Source organism: Paramisgurnus dabryanus, chromosome 2 (genome assembly GCF_030506205.2).
Source record: "Paramisgurnus dabryanus chromosome 2, PD_genome_1.1, whole genome shotgun sequence".
Taxonomy (NCBI): Eukaryota; Metazoa; Chordata; class Actinopteri; order Cypriniformes; family Cobitidae; genus Paramisgurnus; species Paramisgurnus dabryanus.
In genome coordinates, this window is record NC_133338.1 from 50682940 (window position 1) to 50708187 (window position 25248).

At 37.6% G+C, this 25248-nt stretch overlaps 2 protein-coding genes across 2 annotated transcripts in view; both read right to left on the reverse strand.

Moving 5' to 3' along the window:
- Positions 1-25248, reverse strand: part of LOC135743641 (adhesion G-protein coupled receptor G2-like) — a 115115-nt gene that overhangs the window by 71561 nt on the left and 18306 nt on the right. The gene's annotated exons all lie outside the window — the stretch shown is intronic.
- On the reverse strand, positions 17324-24880 carry LOC135743628 (adhesion G-protein coupled receptor G6-like). The gene is made up of 6 exons (XM_065261401.2): positions 24829-24880; positions 24593-24711; positions 23950-24218; positions 19767-19872; positions 18577-18857; positions 17324-18156 (listed from the first exon to the last, which is right to left on the reverse strand). Exons 1-6 carry the CDS (start codon positions 24850-24852, stop codon positions 18071-18073), a joined length of 885 nt encoding a protein of 294 aa, XP_065117473.2. The 5' UTR covers positions 24853-24880; the 3' UTR covers positions 17324-18070.

Consider the following 25248-nt stretch of genomic DNA (forward strand, 5'->3'; position numbering starts at 1 on the left):
ACTACTCGTTGTTGGCAGAAACGATTCTGAACGAATCCTCGTTCAGTTTCCAGAGAGATGTAAAAGGACCAGGAACAAGATGATGGAGAGGGAAAACAAAAGAGAGGAAAAAAAAAAAAACCCAACCTTGCAAAAACAAGGCAGAAAATCACAATTAATTTTCATATAACAACATTAATATTTCAAATGATCACTTTCAACACATTAAATGCTTTAAAATGCTACACATTTTACACATTTTTCTCTTTTTTCATATATTTCAACAGAAATATAACTATTAATGAAGAATAATGTCATAAAGTGACGAATGTGCACTCAATTAGCTCGTAGCTCGTAGCACGTGGCCCGCATGGTTAGCAAAAACTCCACGTGAGCTACGTTACACTTGTCACATTCACAAAGTTAGAAAATGGATATAAACATTTGTAAACAGCAGATCAACAGCATATTTAAGTGATAAATTTACATATAAACTCATTTATCAACATATTTCACAAGATATATACATCACAGTATTATTTAAGAACACTCAACTCCACAAAAGATTGAAAATACACAAATCATATAGCTAAATAGGGAGGATTTATGAGCTCACTTACCAAAAATAAATCGACAACAATCAGAAACGATTTCGATGTATCAAGGGAATCAGTTTTACCAGACGAATCAGCTCAACTTCTCTTTTAATCCTTAGAGTCAACACAAACGCAATTAAAACTATTTAAATAACATTTCCTTCATACTGATGCTTTAAACTATGCGTTTCAATAATTAATCTAATAACACTCACTTACTTTCTTAACTTTAGAACTGCGATTGACGTGCATCACTGCTCAAGCGGCCATTTCACCTCGCTCTGTTACGAGAGACTGCCTGTTCCGCTCCGCGCTAGAGATGATGCAACACTCTGGGGGCGGAGCTATTCCGAATTGTTCAATTTTAATTCGGTTTTCAATTTGTGACACTTTCTACATTCGTTCAACAATATTTAACTCTTTATTTACTAAAATAAATAAATAAATAAATTATTTGTGAATTTTTAATTATTTTCTCTTTTCTCCCTTTTTTTTTTTAGGTTTGACATGAGCTATAGTAACCTAGGTTACACTCTCCCCTCTGGAACATATGCACGTCCCGTTGCATTTATAAGTGGACTATGGGGGCTAAGGCTGACTCTTCTAAAGAAGAACTAAAAGCTTCATTTAGACCCTGTAACAAGGACTGAATCACTAAGGTAAGTGGATTCCCTAACTGGGGGTATTCAAATTTCTTAGGGGGGCGTCGCTCTCTCTCTGAGCGTCTGGGGCCAACATTGTTTTCAGGTTCAGTTCTCCTTATTTTGTTTTCAGTGTCTCGAGTGTGGCTTGTTTCATTTGAAGTCAGATTTCTCTCTTCACTTTCTGATTCAGAATTAATGGGTGCTGTTTGAATTTGAATAGGGTATTCATTCAGGGACATAGAGGATTGTTCTGGTTCTGATATTTGCTCCACAGTAATTTCTGGGTTGGTGCAATTTGATTCAACCTCATCCACACATGTTTCCACTCCTATAGGTTCATTAACAGTTTTCTCCACAGGTTCCCGGACAGGTAAGTACGTCAATAAAGGTTCTTCAGGATTTCCTTCCACAGGTTTCTGGACAGGTAAGTTGGGTAAAGCAGATAAGGGGGGTTGGAAATAAGGTAAGTGCTCAAGGCCTGTAATGATATGTGTTTCAGAGCCCAATATTCTCCCAGGTACATAACATGGAGTTTGTTCATCCTCAGATTGTGAACATTCAGAAGCAAACTCTGATTCTTGTTTCCCTTCATTATCATGAGAAGCTCTGGTTCTTGGCTTTCGAACTTTCTGCTTTGGTTGTTCTTCGGGATTGCTTGGTCGCAAAAACCCGCATGGCAGCAATAGATCTCGATGCAAGGTCCGAAGAGGACCATTCCCTCTCTCAGATTGGACTGTGTATACTGGCAGGTCTTTGACTTGTCTGACAACAACATGGACATCCTGTTCCCACTTATCAGCCAGTTTGTGCTTTCCTCTCAACCGCACATTCCTTACAAGAACTCGGTCTCCTTCCTCCAATGTTGAAGCAACCACACGATTGTCAAATCTTCTTTTATTACGCTCAGCTACCTTTCCAGCATTTTTAACAGCTACCTCGTAGCTTTCACGCAACCGGTTCTTTAGGTCCTGCACGTATTGAGAGTGCGACCTGGTGGGGGTGTCCGTTGGCAATCCAAAAGCCAGATCAACAGGTAGGCGGGGCTGTCGTCCAAACATGAGCTCGTAAGGAGTGTACCCAGTGGTGTCGTTTCGGGTACAGTTGTATGCATGCACTAGAGGCTTTACGAACTCTTTCCAGCGAGATTTCTTTTCATTTTCCAGTGTCCCCAGCATCTGTAGAAGAGTACGATTAAATCGTTCCACTGGATTGCCCCGTGGGTGGTATGGGGTAGTCCTTATCTTGTGAATTCCTGCGACCTTACACAACTCCTTTATGGTATGTGACTCGAAGTCAGCCCCTTGATCACTATGTAGTTTCTCCGGAAACCCATAGTGCACCAAGAAATGGTCCCATAAGCTCTTAGCAACAGTTTGAGCAGTTTGGTTCCGAGTTGGTATCGCAACAGCGTATTTTGTGAAGTGGTCCGTGATAACCAGTATGTTTTTGGTGTTGCTTTGGTCTGGCTCCAGCGACAGAAAGTCTATGCATACCAGCTCTAAGGGTCTGCTAGTTTGGATGTTTACCAAAGGAGCTGCTCTTTCTGGGGGTGTTTTTCTACGGACACAGCGTTCACAAGTTTTAATTTTTCCTTCCACTGCCTGTGACATTTTCGGCCAGAAGAATCTTGACCTGACGAGATCCAAGGTCCTGTCAATACCTAGGTGACCCATGTCATCATGAAGGCTTTTTAACACCATGTCTCTCAATGCGGTGGGCAGTGCTAACTGGTACTGATAGGCTCCACTCTCCTGTCTCCTTCTATAGAGCACTCCATTTCTCAGCTCAAGTCTGTTCCACTCTTTAAACCACAAGTTCATGGTAGGTGTGTGATTCCTCAGGTTACAAGGTTTCTTGCCTTTCTCCACCTCTTCAATAACAATCCTTATTTCTGGATCCTTCCTCTGTAGGTCTACTAAGGAAGCTTCTGAAAGGTGAGGAAGATCTGGAAGACCATGTCTATCTTCATGTTGGAACTCGTTCGGCAGAGCATCCTCATCATTAGTAAGAGATTCAATTAAGGTAAGTGAAGAGTGAGAAGGACTAGAATTCTGAGATAATCCCAACACCTGATGTCTTTCACAGATTGCTTTTATGGTATCTGCCATGAGAACCAATGACTCGGGTCCTGGTCCTGCAAGATGGTGGAGCGTGAATTGCTTAATCCTTTCTCTCTCCTTCTGTGAGACCATGTCATCTAGGAGCTCACCATGTGGTCGTCGGGAAAGCCCGTCAGCATCTTGATTTTGACTACCTGCTCTGTACTGCAACTTAAAGTTGTAGGTTGACAAGCTGGACAGCCAACGGTAACTAGTGGCATCAAGCTTTGCTGAAGTTAGTATATACGTCAAGGGATTGCTATCTGTTATGACTGTAAATTCTGCACCATACAGGTAGTCGCTAAATTTGGAGGTGACTGCCCATTTTAGCGCCAAAAACTCTAATTTGTGTGCAGGGTATCTACTCTCACCCTTAGTCAACCCTCTACTGGCAAAGGCTATAACGCGCATCTGCCCCTCTTGCTCCTGGTATAAAGCCGCACCGAGCCCGGTAGTACTGGCATCGGTGTGAAGCACATAGGGAAGCTTGGGGTCAGCAAAACCCAAGACAGGTGCGGACGTGAGCTTGCCAATTATGGTATCAAAAGCACTTTGACAATCTGGAGTCCACCGATTACCAAACTCTTCTTTGGGGTTGAAGTACACTCCGCCTTTTGTTTTTTTGTCACTGCTCCTCCTGAGAGGGGGATATCCAGCTGTAAGGTCTGTAAGAGGTTTAACAATCTTGGAGTAGTCACGTACAAACCTCCGGTAGTATCCGGCAAAACCTAGAAAGGACCTCAACTCTTTTAGGTTTTTGGGCTTTGGCCAAGTTTGTAAGGCTTCTACTTTTGTGGGGTCAGTTTCTACTCCATCTTGAGAGACTATATGTCCCAGGTATCTGACTGATGTCTGAAAGAACCGACATTTCTCAGGTGACAATTTCAGCCCATACTCTTTTAGTCGGTTGAGAACTTGCAGTAATCGGGATTCATGCTCTTCCAGAGTCTTTGAGAACACTATGAGGTCGTCGATGAAGACCAGTACCTGCTTCCTGTTTAAGTCTCCCATGCACCGTTCCATTAGTCTCTGGAACGTGCTTGGTGCATTGGTAATTCCCTGCGGCATTTTGTTGAATTCCCAGAATCCAAGCGGGCAGACAAATGCTGTTTTACACTTATCGGCCTCTTCCATGCCGATCTGGTAAAAACCAGATTTCAAGTCAAGCACAGTGAACCACTTGGAACCGGTCAGTGTCGAAAAGACCTCTTCTAGGTTTGGTAAGGCATAAGCATCCTTGATTGTCTGCGAGTTGAGCTTTCGGAAGTCAATGCACAACCGCACTGAACCATCCTTCTTACGGACCACAACTATGGGTGACGCAAACGGAGACTCAGACTCACGAATGACGCCAGCTTCTAATAATTCCTGAAGGTGTTTTCTCACAGCATCGATGTCTTGTGGATGGATGGGTCGAGCTCTGTGTTTGAATGGCGTCTCATCACTCAACTTGATCTGATGTTTGACTTTTTCAGTGTGGCCGAAATCAAGGTCATGCAAAGAGAAGACTTCAGGCATGGAGTTCAACAATTTTGATATTCTCTCTTTCCAGCTTGTGGGCAGAGGGGAATCACCAAACTCGAAGGTAAGATTGGCACAGGTAGGTGTTTCTTCTTCAGCTTTGACATCCGAATTCTGATGCTGCTGGTCTATAATCTCCTGGACTGCATGAATCTCTGCCAGTACGACTTTGGGAGGGATCATTATATCAGTTTGTGTTCCGTTTTTCAGTAGAACTGACAATTTGGACAGACGTTTGCAGGGTAAGGTGTGCAAACAGTTTGCGACTAGCAGGCCGCTTGGTAACGGGACAGACGGAGGCTCAAGGGTTACCCACTTCTCCGTGTGCGGGCCGTTTAAGTGGACGAAACCGTCCAAGACTACTGTGCTTCCTGCAGGCACGACTTCAGGAGAGTTTCTACTTGACTTCAAGTAACCTAGGGTTTCACTACTAGCTTGTTTCCATCTGGCTTCCAGAACTTTAAGTACTGCTTGGTAGCCATGAAAGCTTGACTGGGGGTTATGCCTACTTTCTTTAGCAACTTTGCTATAAAGCACATCTAAGGAGTTGGTCCCTACAAGAACTTGGGAAAAGCTTGTTAGATCTGGCACCACTAAGGCCAGGGTGGGGACTTCAACTTCAGTTCCTACAAATGTCCTAGGAAATTTTAGAGTCAACTCAATGTAACCTAAATAAGGCACAGCCTGTCCGTTGGCTCCTTCTACTTCCAGCAAGTTTTCCAATGGTTTCAAAGGGATGTCTGGGAGATTTGTTTCATAAAATGACTGGGGGATCGTAGTCACCTGTGATCCTGTGTCCAACAGACAATCTACCTCTCTCTCTTCGATGGTGACCTTTGCTGTGCATTTAATTCCCACTAACCCCTTGGGCAAGTTTTTCAATGGTGGTATATCATGGTTATTCACATCATGTTTGTAACATTCAGGGCGACAGTCTGAACGTCTGGTCTCCATATGCCCCTCTACAGAGACCCCTTTCAGTTTAAAGGCTGGGCAGGCCTTCCTTGTAGAGAGTCCCATTGTCTTTGTTGTTCTCTTAACTTGAGTTGCTTCTCCTCAACTTTGGAAGGATTTGCAGCATTCTCGCAATTAATGGCCAAGTGTCCATCTTCTCCGCATCGGAAACAGTACCAGGGTCGTGGTCTATTAACTTTCAGTGGTCCCATCCTTGGACTTTTGTTCACATCTGTTTCAAGTGGTCTTTGCGAGTTTGAAGTTCGAGGTACTTTGTAAGCAGTACTTTGAATTTGCAGCTCCGCTACTTGACGTTGTAGCCTAGCTATTTCTGACTCATCATTGTTTTGTCTTAATCCCTGTGTAACCGATGCTTTCATCAAGGCTACTTGTGTGCATAACTCTTCCACAGTTTTCTTTAAAGCGGTCAGCTCTGCATTCTCAGAATGACTCTTTGTTCTCTTTTGATCAGGAGACTGCTTCAAAGCGGTAACTTGTGCTTGAATTTCAGCAATTTGTTTCTTCAGAACACTGGTTTCAGAGCTATCAGAATTGGGCACGTCACATGGACAGGCAGACACATTGTTAGAGATCGCCCGTGACTTAGGATAGGCATTTTGTGGTTTTGTCATCGCAAGATGTTTCCTCATCCGTTCCTCCTTAGAGGCATGTTTGTCTTCTTGGGTTCGAATGAGTACTGCTAATTCGGCAAAGGTGGGAGGTTGAGTTTCTCTTCTTTCAAGTTGAAGATCAGCAATGAGGCGATCATTCCAACACCCTCTGCAGAACTGCTTCAGAAGGTAACGTTCACGTTCACTTTCTGCTATACCACCTCGTCTGATCACTGCACTCAGAAGGACTTGTAAACGGTGCAGATAGTCTGATGGTTTCTCACTCTGATTTTGTAGGGTGTTCATTAGTCTAGCCAGCAGCTCGTTTCCATCCTCAACAGAACCATACACGGACTCTAACAGCTCAAGATACACAGCAGGTAAGGCTTGAGGGCGCACATGCTTTACGATGTCGGCTGCTGGAGGTAAGAGACTGTCAAGGATTTTTCGTGTTCTGTGCAAGTCAGAGATAGAAGGATCGGTTAACAAGAAGTCGACACTGGCACGCCAAGTGTCAAAGTCTGGCTCGTTGGGAGGACGAGGAGATCTCCCTGAGAAAACCCTCAGACGGACCGAGGTTTGCTGTGACAGGGTGGCGTCGCCTGTTTTCACTATGTGTTCAACCACCATTCTCTGGACACTGGGTGGGTCCACTACGTTTGTGAGGAAAGCAGAACTGGTTGTCACAGTAACACCATCTGTGGTGGTTTCTGGAGAGGAGGGAGACACATATGTCACATTATTCTTGGTTGGGTTTTTAAGTTCTGAGGTTTGAGTCTCTGTCACTTTTGGGTGAGCCAGACTGAGGGTCTGGAAGCTACTTATCGGCGGTGGAGCGATAGCTCCTACACTCTGAGGTTCTGCTGGATCTTGGTTAACAGAGTGGGTTTCTCTGAGCTTCAACAACTCCTCTTGAAGTACCGTTTGAAAGGGCCTTTTACTCTCTTTGGCAACGGTTTTCAGGTTTTCCAGATATCTTTCAGTGGCAGTGTCGTTAGCAGGTTCAGTGTAGACATTAGCTAAGGCGCGCACTCTGAAGGTAACATCTGGGTCAGAAAGGCTCCCTAATGTTAAGGGTAGGGAAGGGGACAAACTTTGGATTGCTGAGTTATGGTTATACTCAATGATGGCATTTCTATGGAACTCTGAGGCTGGGCTATCAATTATTATGGTTCGGTTGATTGAACCATGTCTCTGCAGGTACATTTCTAGCTCATTGTCTGTTTCAGTTAACGTAAGGCCCTCAACTATGAGCGCATTTGACACGTTAACGTCCTCTTGTTTCACAATTTCCATTGCGACGGTTGCAAGTTCGATAATTTGCTTCTTGTGTCTTACAAATTTCCCTTTTCTGTTTCTTAACAGTTACCCTCGCTGCAAGAACTGGCTCCTGGCTGGCTCGCCAACTTTTCTGTAGCACACGCGTCTACAGTCTCATAAAACACACTTTCTAATACCTTGGACCAGATCAGAAGTCTATGTTCGCTCTTGAGCCAGCGTTGCAGCAAGACAAGGGAAAAGACGACAAGAGACAGAACTATGATTTAAAAGGTGAGTATTTTCTTTCTTTTTATGTTTTCTTGTATTAAACTGTTTCTTGAAATAAACAAGGGACCAAACAAAAAGCAGTGAATGAAACAATAATGTATTTCACAATAACACCCCTTTGTTAATAAACTCCTTTAAATGAAACCGTTCAGTTATTGACTCTTTGTGTGTTATTTATTTCCTTAGTTATGTATAAAATATTTATGTATTTAGTATATTTAATTTGCTACTATGAATTTAGTTATTTATTTTGTTCTATTATTTAATTAACTTTAGTATTCCTAATTCACTCAGTTCAATTTTCTAGCTTGGTTTGGTTAGCTGTATACCTTTGAACACACTTTTCTTTTACAAACAGATGGTATGACCCATTTACACAAATCACAGCTTCATAGCAACTTGTGCTCTCTTTTCAGAACAGCTTCAATAGAAGAAAACGAATAAAACAAAAAATAACAAAATAACAGCAGAAACAATGCCCAATAAAGTGCAAAATGACACAGAATCAGAGTCCTTTTCAACCGACTGGAATGTCTTTGGAATAAACTCAAGCAACTTAACAAGAGTTTAACTCAGTGTTCCTTCGTACTCCTGTTTCAATGTTCAGTTAGTGTAAGGAGCGCAAACACACAGTTCCAAGATGAAAAATGCAAAAGGGAAAACACAGTTCTTGTTCACAGAATAAGTGAGATCCTACCACTTTGAAGAAACAATCAAATATACAAGCTCGAGAAAACCAGGTTGGCTCGCCAGTCTCCACCAATACTGAGCACTACTCGTTGTTGGCAGAAACGATTCTGAACGAATCCTCGTTCAGTTTCCAGAGAGATGTAAAAGGACCAGGAACAAGATGATGGAGAGGGAAAACAAAAGAGAGGAAAAAAAAAAAAACCCAACCTTGCAAAAACAAGGCAGAAAATCACAATTAATTTTCATATAACAACATTAATATTTCAAATGATCACTTTCAACACATTAAATGCTTTAAAATGCTACACATTTTACACATTTTTCTCTTTTTTCATATATTTCAACAGAAATATAACTATTAATGAAGAATAATGTCATAAAGTGACGAATGTGCACTCAATTAGCTCGTAGCTCGTAGCACGTGGCCCGCATGGTTAGCAAAAACTCCACGTGAGCTACGTTACACTTGTCACATTCACAAAGTTAGAAAATGGATATAAACATTTGTAAACAGCAGATCAACAGCATATTTAAGTGATAAATTTACATATAAACTCATTTATCAACATATTTCACAAGATATATACATCACAGTATTATTTAAGAACACTCAACTCCACAAAAGATTGAAAATACACAAATCATATAGCTAAATAGGGAGGATTTATGAGCTCACTTACCAAAAATAAATCGACAACAATCAGAAACGATTTCGATGTATCAAGGGAATCAGTTTTACCAGACGAATCAGCTCAACTTCTCTTTTAATCCTTAGAGTCAACACAAACGCAATTAAAACTATTTAAATAACATTTCCTTCATACTGATGCTTTAAACTATGCGTTTCAATAATTAATCTAATAACACTCACTTACTTTCTTAACTTTAGAACTGCGATTGACGTGCATCACTGCTCAAGCGGCCATTTCACCTCGCTCTGTTACGAGAGACTGCCTGTTCCGCTCCGCGCTAGAGATGATGCAACACTCTGGGGGCGGAGCTATTCCGAATTGTTCAATTTTAATTCGGTTTTCAATTTGTGACACTTTCTACATTCGTTCAACAATATTTAACTCTTTATTTACTAAAATAAATAAATAAATAAATTATTTGTGAATTTTTAATTATTTTCTCTTTTCTCCCTTTTTTTTTTTAGGTTTGACATGAGCTATAGTAACCTAGGTTACACCTGCGTGTCAAATATTCTCCCAAAAACACTTTCTTGTTTCTTTCTTCAGAGGCCTTTCTCTTTTTGTCATACAATTCGTAAACACTTTTTCTCTTGCGACCCTCAGACATTTTGAAAAAACACGGCTGTTTCTCAATTCCAAGAACGGACTTGCATTCTCATTAAGGCTGGTCTTGCCAGGCGACCTTGGAAGAACGAACTCAAAAGATCGCGAGAACACAGAACACACTTGTGAGAATTGAGAAGTTTGCAATCTTCCTACTGCTAAAATCTGTAGTGTCCGGCCCTCCAGGGTCAGATTTGAATAGCCCTGCCTTATTGTTTCCTGACTTTTGTACGTTGCTTTAGATAAAAACGTCTGCTAAATGCTTAAATGGTTATCTGAGCTACTAAGTATATCTGATCTGCACATTGTTACATTTAAGTTAATTTAATATTTTTAGTAAACTATTTAATTAGCATTAGGATGATTAGGATAGTTTTAAACATCCAAAAAACATTTTGAAACATTTTCATGAATACTTACTGTTATGGTATTCTTCCAGTGCCTTGGGGTTTCATGCAAATACCAGTATATGAATGGTAAATGGTAATTTTTTAGGACTGTGGTATTACTGTCTGATGCCATATAATGTCGGCACCTGTGGGCATGTGAGTCCAAAGAAAACAAATTCCTTTCAAAGACATTTGAATGATTATTATGGAAAGGACTGCTTGTCATTTGACTAGCATAGCTTTGAAAACAAACAAAACAAAGGCAGAAAGCATTTAACAAACAACATATATACAAAAGGTAGCATGCTATAACAATTAATTTAGCTAAATACCTATAAATCTAAATAGTTTGTTTTTATTTGGTATATATGGGTCATTTTACAACATTTCAGCTGTGGGCACAGATAATAATTATTAATTAACACTTTTACACAATCAGAACATGAAAATGCTTATGAATGTTTTTGCATTTAAATATTTTACTGTGATATTAGTTTCCTCTATGGCCTAAATTATATTTTAACAGTTTCTGCTGTCACACACAGTATGTGCTCCCTCATGTGCAAGTCACTTTGAAGGAAAGCCTCTGCTAAATGAAAACGTGTTAATGTATTTTAGGTGTTGTTTTATGTTTTATTTACAGCTACAGTATATGTTTGTTTTTAATTGTTCATATTTCATCAAATTTACTTCAACTGGCTACTTTTTCATGATATACAGATAGTCAATCAACAATTTAATATCAGGGGCGCCCCCACGACCACCACTGTCTAAACTCTGGACACCCCTGTGGCCACCCCAGTATGATTTTGCACATGGATTGGTTTTGAAGTAAACTCTTAAGTCTCAGTTGTAGTTATATATCTGACCACAAGAGGGTGATGTATGTAAAAAACTACTTGAGTTAGATTCTTATTGATATTACAGGCTTTTAATAACGCCTTATGGGTAATCAGAATTTATTTGACCCTCACTAGCTACCAGATTTAATTAATAATAATAAGTATTGTCTGTTGTATAAAAGTTTTTTAAACGCGCACTTGACACTGAAGAAGCCATGCGTTTTTGAAGAAAGGACACAAAGTGGCCAATTTAGTTGACTTTTGTGATTCATTTTGACTTGGTACACTTTTGAGAAGCTCAGGGATACTATTGTTTCAAGAGATTTATTGCAATCGAATGCATTTGCGTTTTTGTTATTTCACTTCTGGACAGTTTGGCTTCTACATACTTTGTAGTTGGTTATATGTTTGAATTAAAGAGGTTATAGATCAGCATCACCAGGGGCATCAGTTTGTGTTGAAAAGTAGTGGGGACAAAAGATCAGGTGAAAAACATTACAACAGGACTGGAAAAATATTGAATAACGGGACATTAAAAATGGGCATAGTATAGGCCAGTCCGCAACACGAAAATACCTCATCAATGTCGACTGCACATGTAACAGTCCCTGCAAAACCAGCTCAATCCAACAGTGCCAAAGCATCACACTGTAGAAAACTGCGTTAAATCAATGATTACAATGAAATTCATTACATATGTAAAAGAAAACACATCAATCCAGCAAAGACAGCATAAGCCGATAGCTGGTTTCAGCTGGTTTAAGGTGGAAGCTGGTCTAAGCTGATAATAATAATAATAATAATAATAATAATAATAAGTTTATTTGAACATGTAATAAAATACAAAAATATACATATATATTATAATAAGTATTTATACTGTGTATACATACATACAAAACAAACAAAAAAAATAAAATAAAAATAAAATAACAGATAAATTAGGACATGTACTTCTCAGCACTTTCAACCAAAATTATTATAAATAATAAATAATTCAAAAACACAAATATATTCCCATGTTCAAAAGGAGTAGGAAGAAGTTCATAAACTTTTCAAATCCCACCCCCTTTCTCTAGTTTTATCAATTAGATAAATACACAAGGATTCCACACAATTCTTATTTACATAAATATTCACCTCATATCTACCTACCTACAGCTCACATATACCCATACATACATAGACCACAGACAGATGCAAACATGCATACATACCTACAACACTATTTTCATTTCTTTCAATATACCATACTATAACCTCAAGTCCTTTTTATAGCCATTCAATACATGATTTTTAAATAATCTCTTGAATTTACTAATTGTTGTACATGATTTCATCTTGTCACTGCAGCTATTCCATACATTAACTCCTTTAGTTGTAACACAGTGATATTTGGCATTTGTTCTAATATGTTTCTTTTGAAAAACTGACTCTCCTCTTAAGTTATGCTTGCTATCTCTCATTTGAAACAGCCCTTGGATACTGTTCGATAACTGATGATTTTTTACTTTGTACATAATTTGTGCAGTTTTAAACTCAACCATATCTCTAAATTTTAGAACTTTTAATTTAATAAAAAATGGATTAGTTGATGCTCTATAAGTTGTTTTATTTACAATTCTTAAGGCTCTTTTTTGAAGAATAAAAATAGGTTCCGTGTTCGTTTTGTAAGTGTTCCCCCACACTTCCAAACAATAAGTAATGTATGGCATTATGAAGGAACAGTATAATGTATACAATGAGCGTTGATTTAATAGGTAATTGGTTTTATACAGTATGGCAATTAATTTGGATATTTTAGTCTTAATATATTGAATATGTGGCTTCCAACAAAGTTTATCATCTATTATTACTCCCAAAAATTTATATTCTTTTACTTTTTCTATTTCAATGTCATTTATCATAAGTTTTTTGTGCAAAGGTATTGTTCGATTACCAAAAATTATACATTTTGTTTTACTTAAGTTCAATGTTAATTTATTTGCGTCAAACCAACTTTTCAATTTTGTTAATTCATTTTCTAAAGTATCCAAGAGTTGTTCCAAATTTTCCCCGGAACAGATGAAATTTGTGTCATCAGCAAATAGAATGGTTTTCAATTTTGTTGACACTTCCCATACATTATTTATATACAAAATAAACAGCAATGGTCCCAACACTGACCCCTGGGGGACCCCACAAGTAATTTTCTTTATCTCTGATTTCTGGTTTTGCAGTTCAACATATTGTTGTCTATTATGTAAATAACTTTTTAACCAAGAAAGTGCAGTCCCCCTAATACCATAATTGTACAATTTCATAGTCAATAAATTATGGTCTACTGTGTCAAATGCCTTTTTAAGATCCAAGAATAACCCCACTGCATATTTTTTTTGTTCTATTGCTGTTGATATTTCTTCCACAAATTGAATAAGTGCATGTGAAGTTGTCCTGTTAGCCCTGAACCCATATTGCTGATCACACAGTATATTATGTTTTGTAATGAATTTTTCAAGCCTTGTAGAGAATAATTTCTCTAATATTTTTGAGAATTGGGAGAGCAGTGAAACAGGTCTGTAATTTGAAAGTGTATGTTTATCACCAGCCTTATATAATGGTATCACCTTTGCCAATTTCATTTTGTCTGGAAAGACTCCAGTTATCAGAGATTGATTACATAAATAAGTTAGAGGTTTGACAACACATTCAATAATACTTTTGACCATACACATGTCAATGCCATTCCAGTCAGTGGACTTTTTACTCTTAAATGCTTTAACAATGTCAATAATTTCCTTTTCATCAATTCCCATAATAAATATAGATTCTTTTATATTAACATTCTTACTTATCACATCTGTAATTTTTTCAGTTTCTGCAAATTCCTCAGCTAAACCTGGACCAACTCCAACAAAAAAATCATTAAATTCATTTGCAGCCAAGGAGATATCCATAACCTCTGTTCTATTTTTAGTAATGAAATAGCTAGTGTCTTTTGATTTGTCTTTCTTTTTCTTAATAATTTCATTCAAAATCATCCAGGTGTTCCTTGCATTACTTCTGTTATCCTCTAATAATTTACTATAATAATTCTTTTTATTGCTTCTCATAATTCTGATGAGTTTATTTTTATATATCTTATATTTCTGTTCTGCTTCTTTTGTCCTCTTCCTTAAAAACTCTTTGTATAACGCATTTTTCTTCTTACATGCATTTAGTATTCCATTAGTTAACCATGGTTTTTCATCATCTATCTGTTTTACTTCTTTCTTTACAAGAGGGCAGTTTTTTTCATAAAGTGATGTTAAAACAGTCAGAAATGTATCATAGGCTTCATTCACATTTTCTACATACACTTTACCCCAGTCTTGTTTCATTAAATCCTCTTTAAATTTATTGATATTTTCTTGAGTTCTGTGTCTGGTCATTGTATATTTTTTGCAGTCTTTCCTGGTCTTAATACGGCTATATATATTTGCAAAGACTGGCAGATGATCACTAATGTCATTTATTATTAATCCACTTTCAACTTTACAATCAATAACATTAGTAAATATATTGTCAATTAGTGTAGCACTATTTGTTGTGATTCTGGTTGGTCGTGTAATTGTGGGATATAAACTAAGGCTGTACATCAAATTAATGAACTCTGTAGTTTTAGTATGTTCTTGTGGGTTAAGCAAGTCAATATTAAAGTCTCCACAAATAATAACCATTTTTTTGTTAATGCTATCACTGAATATTTCTGTAATTTTTTCATTAAATATATCAATATTTGATCCTGGTTTCCTATAAATACAACTAATTAGAATATTTTTAGATTTTCCCATTTCAATTTGTACTGTAATGCATTCCATGATTGTATCTACAACAAAAGACATTTTACTAACTATTTTACAATGATAACTCTTGTCTATATACAATGCAACCCCCCCACCCTTTAATTGCTTCCTATTGATGAAATACAGTTCGTATCCCTCGATCTCAGCCAAATCCTGATGTTCTGTAGTGAGCCAAGTCTCTGTTATGGCAATTGCTGTGAATTTTTTTTCTACATCTTTTAGGCACTGTTTAAGTTTTGAAAGATTTGCTATAAGACTCCTGCTATTGAAATGTATTATTGATATCGTGCCATCCATTTTAATATTTTTTCTGAACTGTTCAATTGTATAATATTCACAGTTGCTGTGGGTTCCACTGTAAAAGTTATTATCTGGATCAATGTCATTTTCTATATCTTGTGGTTTATGTTCGGTATATTTGTAGGTTTCCAAGTTCAATTGGTCATATGTATCAAATGAATTTCTGACCAAGTTTGTCATGCTCATTATACTTTAACAATTTCAGTTCAGTAGGACTGTGTATTCAGTTACCTTATGCATGCCTGTGTTGCTCTTGCTTCGTACTTTCATCATCATATTTATCCAGCTCGGTGATATCCCTGATAAGAAGCACTTTCGCTTCCTCAGGTGTCGACCCGTGTAATTTGATGTAGATTTTACAATTTCTTGACCATGTTGCCTGGATCTTGTTTTGTTTTCGGAGTAAGCGTGCTTTCCTTGCAATTTCCGCATTTTTCTTAGCAAGATGTTCGTTGATGTAAACTTCTGTCCCTTTTAATTTCCTTCCCTGTCTGAGGAGTGCCAGCTTTTTCTTTCTGTTCGTGAACCGGATTATTATCGATGGAGTAGCCTTTTTGTTTTTGCTTGGCAGGGTATGACATGCCTCAATGTCCCCGCTGTCCACGTAGATGCCTTTGTTGTCCAAAAAACAAATCACCTGTTGTTCCAGCGTTTCCTTCTCCACCTCGGAGGCCTCACTCCCTCCGTCAGCGTTGTGCCCAGCTTCCGCAGCCACCCTGGCATAACTCCGGTGGTTGGTTCTCAGGCCGCTTATGATAACATCATTAATTCTAGAGTATTGCTCAAGATCAGCAACTCGAGACTCCAGAAAAGCGATCTTTCGGTCCTTCTCCAAACTCTGTTTTTTTAACGTTTGTATTTCCCCCATCAGATCCATTATTTTCTTCTGTTGTCCTGCAACGGTTGAAATCTCCGCCGACAAAAAGTCTAGAGACTTCTTAATTTCCTCCATCTCTTCGGGTAGATTTGAATATTTCTTTGGCGGCATTTTCAAGGCTTCCGTGCAGTTAGTCAGCAAAACGTGGTCGATGTTGTCCTAGCCCACTAGTGGGGTATTTTTATCCCACATAAAGTTTAAAATGGGTACATGCCGAAATAAAACCGCGCTCTTACCTGATCTTCAATCTGATCCTCCCAGCCTGGCAAAGAAGCTGGTCTTCCAGCATGACCAGCTATGCCCAGCTAAAAAAGTGATCAAAACACAGCCTAACCAGCTTGCTACACCAGCAATACCAGCTAAAACCAAGCTGGGAGACCAGCTAAAACCAGATCGCCAGCTTATGCAGGTCTTAGCTGGATTTTTCAGTAGGGCATAAGCATACAACGCAACATATGTGACCCTGGACCACAAAACCAGTCTTACTGTAAGTAGCACGGGTATATTTTTAGCAATAGCCAACAATTGAGGTATATGGTCTCTTCAGCCAAGTTGAGGGACTTCTGCGATTGTGGCTCGTTGTTCCTGCCTCATCTGCTGAAGCAGAGAGAAACTTTAGTCCCTTGAAACATCTGAAGACCTGGTTGCGCTCTTCAATGTCACAAACCTAACTCAACAGTATGGCTGTTTGTCATGTTCACAGAGAGAGAATGTATAACTTGGACAAGAAGAAACTGTGTCAAGAATTTGTTAAAGTTACTGATCGGCACATGCATGTTTTGGGGTCAGTTTAGAATCAGTAATAGTTTATCTTGTTTAAGTTACTTTTTTTGGACAATATACATTGTTTCTTTCTGTATCTAAAATGCATTGCATGTTATATTTTTGTGCAAATAAACTTTTAATATCTCTTGGTTCTTATATTTTATATTTGCAATATTCCTTGATTCCTTGGATGTTATGTTTATTATGTATATTTAATGTTTTATATTGAATTTTAGTTTGCCATGACGGCAAGTCACATTTATGCCATTAAGGTTATTTAACATGTACAAGTGTACACCTTTTCTATTAAAAAACAAACAACAAACATTTATAAACATATATTTTTTTTTTCATCTTTTGCTAACAGTTATATAGAAACGTGGTTGCAACAAGAGTTTGTGCTCATTTAATTAAGAATATGACATTTTAAAACAAAAACTAACAGCTAAGACTAGTACAATTGCTAATGCAAGAACGACCAAAACACCTTTTTAGATACACTCAATGAAGACTCTTTGTCTTTCATATGTCACGTTTTGATCACCATGTAAGCGAAAAGATGCTGTAAATCTACCAGGTGTTTTTGTGACAGTGTGTAGAGGATAGAAATACAAACAACCCGGTGACACAGCGCTCGACTTATGAGGGCAGAAGTAGAAATACGCAGCTTTGACTCAAAGCGGAAAATGTGTGATGTCATGTGAAAATGGATGTGCTTGTGCTGTGATCTTCATGTTGGTTTGTCGGCAACTAAAATTCAACATCACAACATTCATATCATGATAAACATGCCATTATTTACAATATTCATCAACATGTTTATATGTTGAGTAAACAGTAAGTCTAAAAAGGCAAATTAAAAGACATAAAAAATCACTTTGACTTGAATGAATGCACTACCTGAAGTCGTCATGTATTTAATAAAATATAATAAAATAAATGTTTTTAAATGTTGCAAAACAACACATGAACTTAGCATTAGCATTTTTTAATATTCAATTAAACAACCATAAACTATGTAGTAAGTAATATTTTTAAGGATTTTAAGTTAAAAAAAAAAACACTTTAATGTTGTTTGCTCCCTGTTATATTAAAAGTGATTTACTAAAACTTGTTTTGATTTAAGTGCTTTAAGGTTAGGTGTCAGTGGGAGTAGTCCTCTTTTCTTCTTGCTGTTTTTTAGTCCTCCCTGTCAGACACATCCACAGAAAGATGTAAAACCCTGCCAAAATAAACAACAATGATCAAGTTGATGCGAGTTTCGGCCTGATATCCTGAGAATTCGCACATGCATTGTAAGTGTTGGCTATGAATTTATACGAAGTTAATCATGCAAAAAAGTTCATTTATCATAAAAAACAATACGGATACCCCAACCCTATTCTCAACATCAAAGGGGTCAAGGCAAATCGTACAAAAATGTATGAATAGTGTGATACCAATTGATACGAATCAGCCACCTTTATAAAAATCATACGATTTGCCATGAAATAGCGTTGCATTCAGTCCAAAATCTTTTCAAGTTTCTAAGTATGCTGCTAAGAATTAAAGTATCCACTAAATGCATAAATGCAAATGATTGAATGCATTAAAAATTGTGTAAAAAAGTTAGGAAATATACTTTTGCTGGAGGTGAGTCTACCTTGTGTTGAGTTGAAGATGCAGAAGAGGTAAAGAATAGGATAGTTTGTATATCCAGAAGTGAAAAAGGCCAAACCCCACGTGGTCCCCAGCAGAGACATTAAACCAAGAACTGTGCTGGCATTCTTGCAAGTGGTTTTGCTCTTAGGTCTGTTGTCTGATTTTTGTAGTCTAAAGATTAATCTGGACACTAAGATCAGGATTACAGAGTTGAACAGGAATACAAGGATAAAGTAGGAAATGTTCACAGCATAAAGGATGACACCATCTGTGGTCCAGCAGCTGTATTAAACAAAATAAACATGTTTGAAGGTTTAAATAGATACAGAGATGTGTGGCACTGAGTGAGGAAAAACAGTACAGTTTAAGGAAAACTACAATCTTCAAATGTCAATATTTTATAAAGATTTATGAAGGCTTAAATCGATTGGCTTATTGAGAAGAGGTGTGCTATGACTTTCATAAGCGATCGGACGCACAATGTTCACATGGGTAAAAAAACACCTGAAAAATCCCATAAACTTTTTTCGGTTATATTATGCTATATATTGTGACATACAAGATTGTTCCTAAAGCTAAAATTGTCTTTTTATAAGTTTCCTTATTTTAATACATTTATTTTGAAGTTCACTTGTGCCTATTTAGTGAAGTGTGTACTCCACTATTGAGACTTATTTGAATAAGGTATCTTGAGTGGAAATAATAATTCACATGTCAGTTTGGGGTACACTTTCATCAGAAAACAAGGGGTCCATGGAAATTCAGGACCCTGGCCATATCAGTGTTTTACCGACTGTCCATGGTAAATTGATAAATGGGGTTACACATCATTTATTTTACATTTTTGCATTATAGAAGAAAAAATATTATTTGCATAGATCTGATAAATGTGGGCCATATTATTTAACAGTTTTTTTATGTGTGCATCATGCAAGGAAGGAGATATTTGAGTATGTGAATAGATCTGACTGTTATTTGAGCCATCACTGAATGAATTTTACATTGTTTTACATTTGTGCATAATGCCAAAAAATCCATATGTAACAAATTCTAAAGAAATCATTTTGACATTTGAAGTCATAAATACGTTTGAGTTGGTTAAATTCGACTGCTATGGGCTGTTAAAGTGCATGCAGCATTGAGAAAACACATTTTCTATATCAAGTGCAAAATTATAATGTGAGGACTTACATTGCATTTGTTTGATTTGTGTCTGATAATGTGATATTTTTAGTACCATACACAGAACTACTGCTATGAACTGATAGCAAGCTTCCAACAAGAAGAGCTGGGACTCCTGTCAAGAGGAAAAGATCACAAAATCAGCCACATTTTAAACTAACTGTGCATTCAAACGGCCACCGGCGAGAGCGTCAAAGTGGCCGGAAGTCATTCATTTTCAATGAGAGCCGGCGGCGAGCAGCGGCACGGCGCGTCATGTACAGCGTGAGCGTCGAGGAGAGTTGAAATAAGCTCAACTTTATGGTAATGAGATATGACGCGGTTCGGCGGCAACCAATCGGAAGGCGGAAATGTTCACCGGCAACCAATCGGAAGGCGGAAACCTCCGCCTGAGAGGAGTTCAGAGAATGCATTCGAGCGTCAGAGCGTCCACTACAACTTTTCTTTAGCGTCGTTGTCAGGGCAGCCAGAGCTTTTATTGACGCTCTCGCCGGTGGCGGTCTGAATGCACAGTAAGGGTGTCAACAATAATCGATTCGGCAATGCATCGCAATGCGCACATGCACGATTCAGCATCGATGCAGCAAAGTGCCATAATCGATTATGTCATTATATTTCAAGCAGCCATTGCTCTACATACAGGCTTCTAGCCAATAAAACAATAAATCAAACAAAGAAAACGAAGTGAAAGTTAAAAAAACAAAACAAGAAAAACAAAGCTGAGACTGCGTAAGACTATCAGTGTTCACAAACTGTCATGGTCCTGCCTTCTTGTCATAGTTTTTGTTCCTTGTGGCAGGATCATGACAGCCCCATGCTTTTTGTGTGGTAGCACATGGCTTTTGTGCTGTGTGCTTCCCTGTCTCGTCTTCTGACCCCGCCCCCTTGTCTCCTTGTTAATTATCCCATTATTGTTTAATTCATATCACCTGCTACCTCATCATTTACTCTCCTATTTAGTGCCCTTGTGTTTGCTGTCCTTGGTGATGGGAGAAATTAAACTTTTCGAAGCTTCGAATCAATTGAACGAATAGCTTCGAAAATTGATTCAGTTTTTCAAAGCAGTTCCAAACACCACACACGCTGGCGACCCCTGCTGGTCAAAAGAGTGTAAAAGCAGATATGTCCAAACATTTTACACAAAACATTTTTTTTCAAAACAATAGCCCGATTTGGTAACACTTTATTTTGATGGTCCCCCTATAGATAGTTTGTTGGCTATCAGTTACTTTTCAACTAACTATCTATAGGGGGACCATCAAAATAAAGTGTTACCCAAGATTTTTATTAAAATATGTTTAAAAAAATGTTTAACTTAAGACATAGTTAAAAGTGTATTATGTGTTTTTAGTTTTATTTGGGGCAAACAAATCATTAAAACTAACTACTCTTTTAATTATGCACATTTTGTCATTAAATCTGTCAAAAAGTAGACAAAATGGTAGTGTAATTAGTCAGAAGGATACATTTTTTATGAACTTGCATAATAAAACTGACCCGAGTTCACCTAAACATATTAGACACTGGTCATTTGTGATCAACTCCCCCTAGTGGTGAACCATCGGATTTTCGAAACGTTTCGAAACAGTTCTGACGTAAAGAAGCCTCGTTTGCCAAAATCACGTGACTTGGGCCAGTTTGAAACAAGCTCCGAACCACTGATTCGAAACAAAAGATTCGTAAATGTTTCGAAGCCTCATGAAGCAGTGCATCGAAAACGACCATCACTAGCTGTCCTGTGCTGGTTCGTTTTGTCTCATGTATGCCTGTTTCCTGTCCTGTCAGTAATTTTGCCCCCTCGTGGGCCTTTTTGTTATTGTTATTAAAGTTTTGTGTTAAAAGTCTGCATCTGGGTTCTCCGCCTCGTGATTCTCCAACCTGTTTTTGTTTGAACCACTTTTTCAAATGTATTTGAAAAATGTTCAACTTTGTTTGCATTTTCAGTTCAGTTGGCAGGCTGTTCCAAAGCAGTGTACCTTGAACTGAAAATGTGGAAAATGTAATTAAACCAAATTTACAGCGTACCTATTTGTAACAACAGGGTACCTCTACAGTACGTACTTGTAGGTATAAGGGAATAATATTTTAACCCTCATGTGTTGTTGGGGATGTTTTCATCCACTAACAACACGAAGGTAGTAAATTTGAACAATGCACAAGGGTTAAGTTTGGGGTAATAAGGGGGTAAGAATATGAAGAATTATAAATTATTTATACTCTAAGTATTTTATAACTACAGGGTACCTATTGTAATATTATGTGGTATGTATGACTTAGTCAAATCTTTGTGGAAATTATGTGTTATTTTTTTATTTTATTTTATTGCGTATGCTACTGCGGCTGCGCAGGTGTAGCGCGCGGCCGTCTGCAGGAGGTTTGCCTGCTGGAACGCGATCCTGAGGTGAAATTTCTTTAAGAGGTTTTAAAATCGTTCTACACTGTGGAGTACGGCTGCGAGTGATGTTAGCAGGATCCGCATGTTGAATAAGGTGACTGGTTTTGTTAATACATGACTAACGCATTTCAAACAAGTTGTTTTTTCAAGAAAGTTGCCAGCTAACGGTAGAAGCAGTTTAGCTAGCCTAAAGTTATTAACTGGCTCAGAAAACTTTGTTTCTGTCAAGGCACAGTGAAGAAACATTTACTGAAGGCTTTCATTTATGTTTTTTATATGTAATGCAGAACAGCATTTGTGAGACGACATCAACTCATCATCCGAGTGGACAAGAACACCAACAGAGGAAGCCAAGCCGCAAAAACAATGAAAAATTGTCATGACTTTTTATTTGAAATAAAAGTTTTGTGTTAATAAAAATTAAGTGTTGGCTTAATTATAGTGTTTTAAAGATGTTTTGAAATAAGTTGTTTTAAAATAAAAATAACAATATTCTGTATGTTTATGGTATTTACCCTATAACTTTTATAACAAGAGGTGAACAAAGCACCACTTTACTGTAGTTTACAGCCCGCAAATATGAGAGTTACCTGGTACATACACAGAACAATCGGGGAATAAGCCCCACTTTAATTTACAGCACGCAAATATAAGAGTTACCTGGTACATACACAGAACAAGCGGGGAATAAGCTCCACTTTAATTTACAGCCCGCAAATATAAGAGTTACCTGGTACATACACAGAACAAGCGGGGAATAAGCCCCACTTTAATTTACAGCCCGCAAATATAAGAGTTACCTGGTACATACACAGAACAAGCGGGGAATAAGCCCCACTTTAATTTACAGCACGCAAATATAAGAGTTACCTCCTAACTCATGTATACATATACATATACAGATCAAAGAGGTACAAGTTGCTATTATTTTTATTGTGTGTTATATTTTATTTGCCGACGTGGCTTGTAGACATCAACTGTAGGCTATACAATACACTTCATCAGGTAAGTAGCATATATATAAAAAAAAAAAATTACACATAGACCATATTACCCAGAGGCGTAAGTCATACATACCACGTAATATTACAAAAGGTACCCTGTAGTTATGAAATACTTAGAGAATAATTTTCCATATATTCTTACCCCCTTATTACCCCAAACTTAAAATATTGTTCCCTTATAACTACAAGTACGTACTGTAGTGGTACTCTGTTGTTACAAATAGGTACCTTTGTAAATTCAGTTTAATTACGCGGTACTTTGCGGGTCGTAAAATAAAGTGTTACCACTGTTTCAATATTCATTTGCATATTATGTCTGAAGCAAGATTATGTACACATTTAAAAACCAATTTAATAAGAGACAAACTAATACAATTTTCATAACTAAGCAGACTAAGTTTTTGTATAATATTGCAATGATGCCATTTATTTGGTTTCTTGTCCAGAATTTTAAGTGTTTGTTTATATAGAGATCTAACAGGTTTAATAGTCAGATGAGAAACCTGACTCCAGACAGTCACACAATAAGATAAACAATTCAAATTTGATCTGATTGTTTTACACAGCCTCTGCACATCAAATTTTAAATGAGAATCTAAAATAACACCTAAATATTTAAAATCGTTAACTGTCTCTATTGCCTTTTGATTGCTGTTGTTGTTGAATTGTTGAACATCCTGTTAACAGACTTTGTAAAGCCTGTTTCTTGATGACTTCCCTGCATCTTGGATTCTTTACACACAAGGCTACTGTACATTTCATGTAATATAAAAACATTGATTATATTTCTCACCCCATCCAATGAGAGAGAGCTTGACCATGTAGTGCTTGATGTGAATGTTGAAGACTCTGACCAGAAGAAGATAGAGGTGCAGAGCTTCAATGGCCATCCAGGTGAAACAACACAACAGACTGTAGTGTATCGTCACAGCAATAAACACACAAACTTCATTTATATTCAGTGTGGCGGCCCATTCACTGAGCATGAAGCTGATGTTGAGGTGAAACAGAGCAGCGCTCAGAGACACATGGATGCTGGTGGACACTTCTTTCCTGGCATTACTGAAAAACACACAGTTAACTTTTTAACTGTTTGACATGTTTAACAAATCTCTAGTCACCCATGTTCTGTAAATGTTAACAAAATTAAACTTTTGTACAATATGTTTTCTGCAATAGTCATAGTCATTTATATGCAAACTAAAAGTCTTTTCTGCACTCTTTTCTACAACTTTTCTACCTTTTTTCTGAGATTGTGTAGTGGTCTTAGACTTTTGGAGACCACTGCATTACTATGACATGAATAAAAATTGCACTGTGGCTTTGAATTTTTCACATTCACACATTTACTTTGGATGTAGCTCATTCATGTAAGTAATAATGTGAATCAGAGATTAGGTCCATATACATTTAATTGAAAACATAAGGAACTGCACCTGTTGACAATATAGGACAATATGGAGAAAGCAGAAAATACGGCAGACAGACTGCAGCCTATATAGCTGATGTATGACAAGATTTCCCACTGTTTTTCATCAATATTCGTCATATTAATCTGTTATGAGTGAATTGAGCACAAATAGCATTGTAATGTTTATGAGGATGATATAAATCAATTAATAATTCCATCATTATTTAATGCATCAAATAGAAAGTCACTATAGGTTCTCACCATAAGCAAAGCAAATGGAGTCATTTGAGCATAGGAACAATTCACAACATATTGGCTGCAGGGGCGGGTCTAGAGAATTTTTCATGGGGGGGCCGGACTGGGGCACAGACTTAGAGAGGGGTGGCACATTTAAATACATATAAACAGTGAATTAGTGTAACTTGCCCTACATTGAAGGTAATAATACTGTATACTGTATCCTGATACATTCAGTACATTTAAACCTCCTGATGTGTTTTTGTTTTAACCTCCCTCTGGTCTCTGCATGTAATACAAATACCTTGGTTTGCAGAAAAGTCAGTGGACTACTGCTGCATCTTCCTCTCTTCCCTCTCCTCATGCCTTTCTGCTTCTATCTCTCTTTTTTTCTTCAAAATGAAGAAATTCTGAATTTTTTGAGACCTTTTCATTGGTCCTATT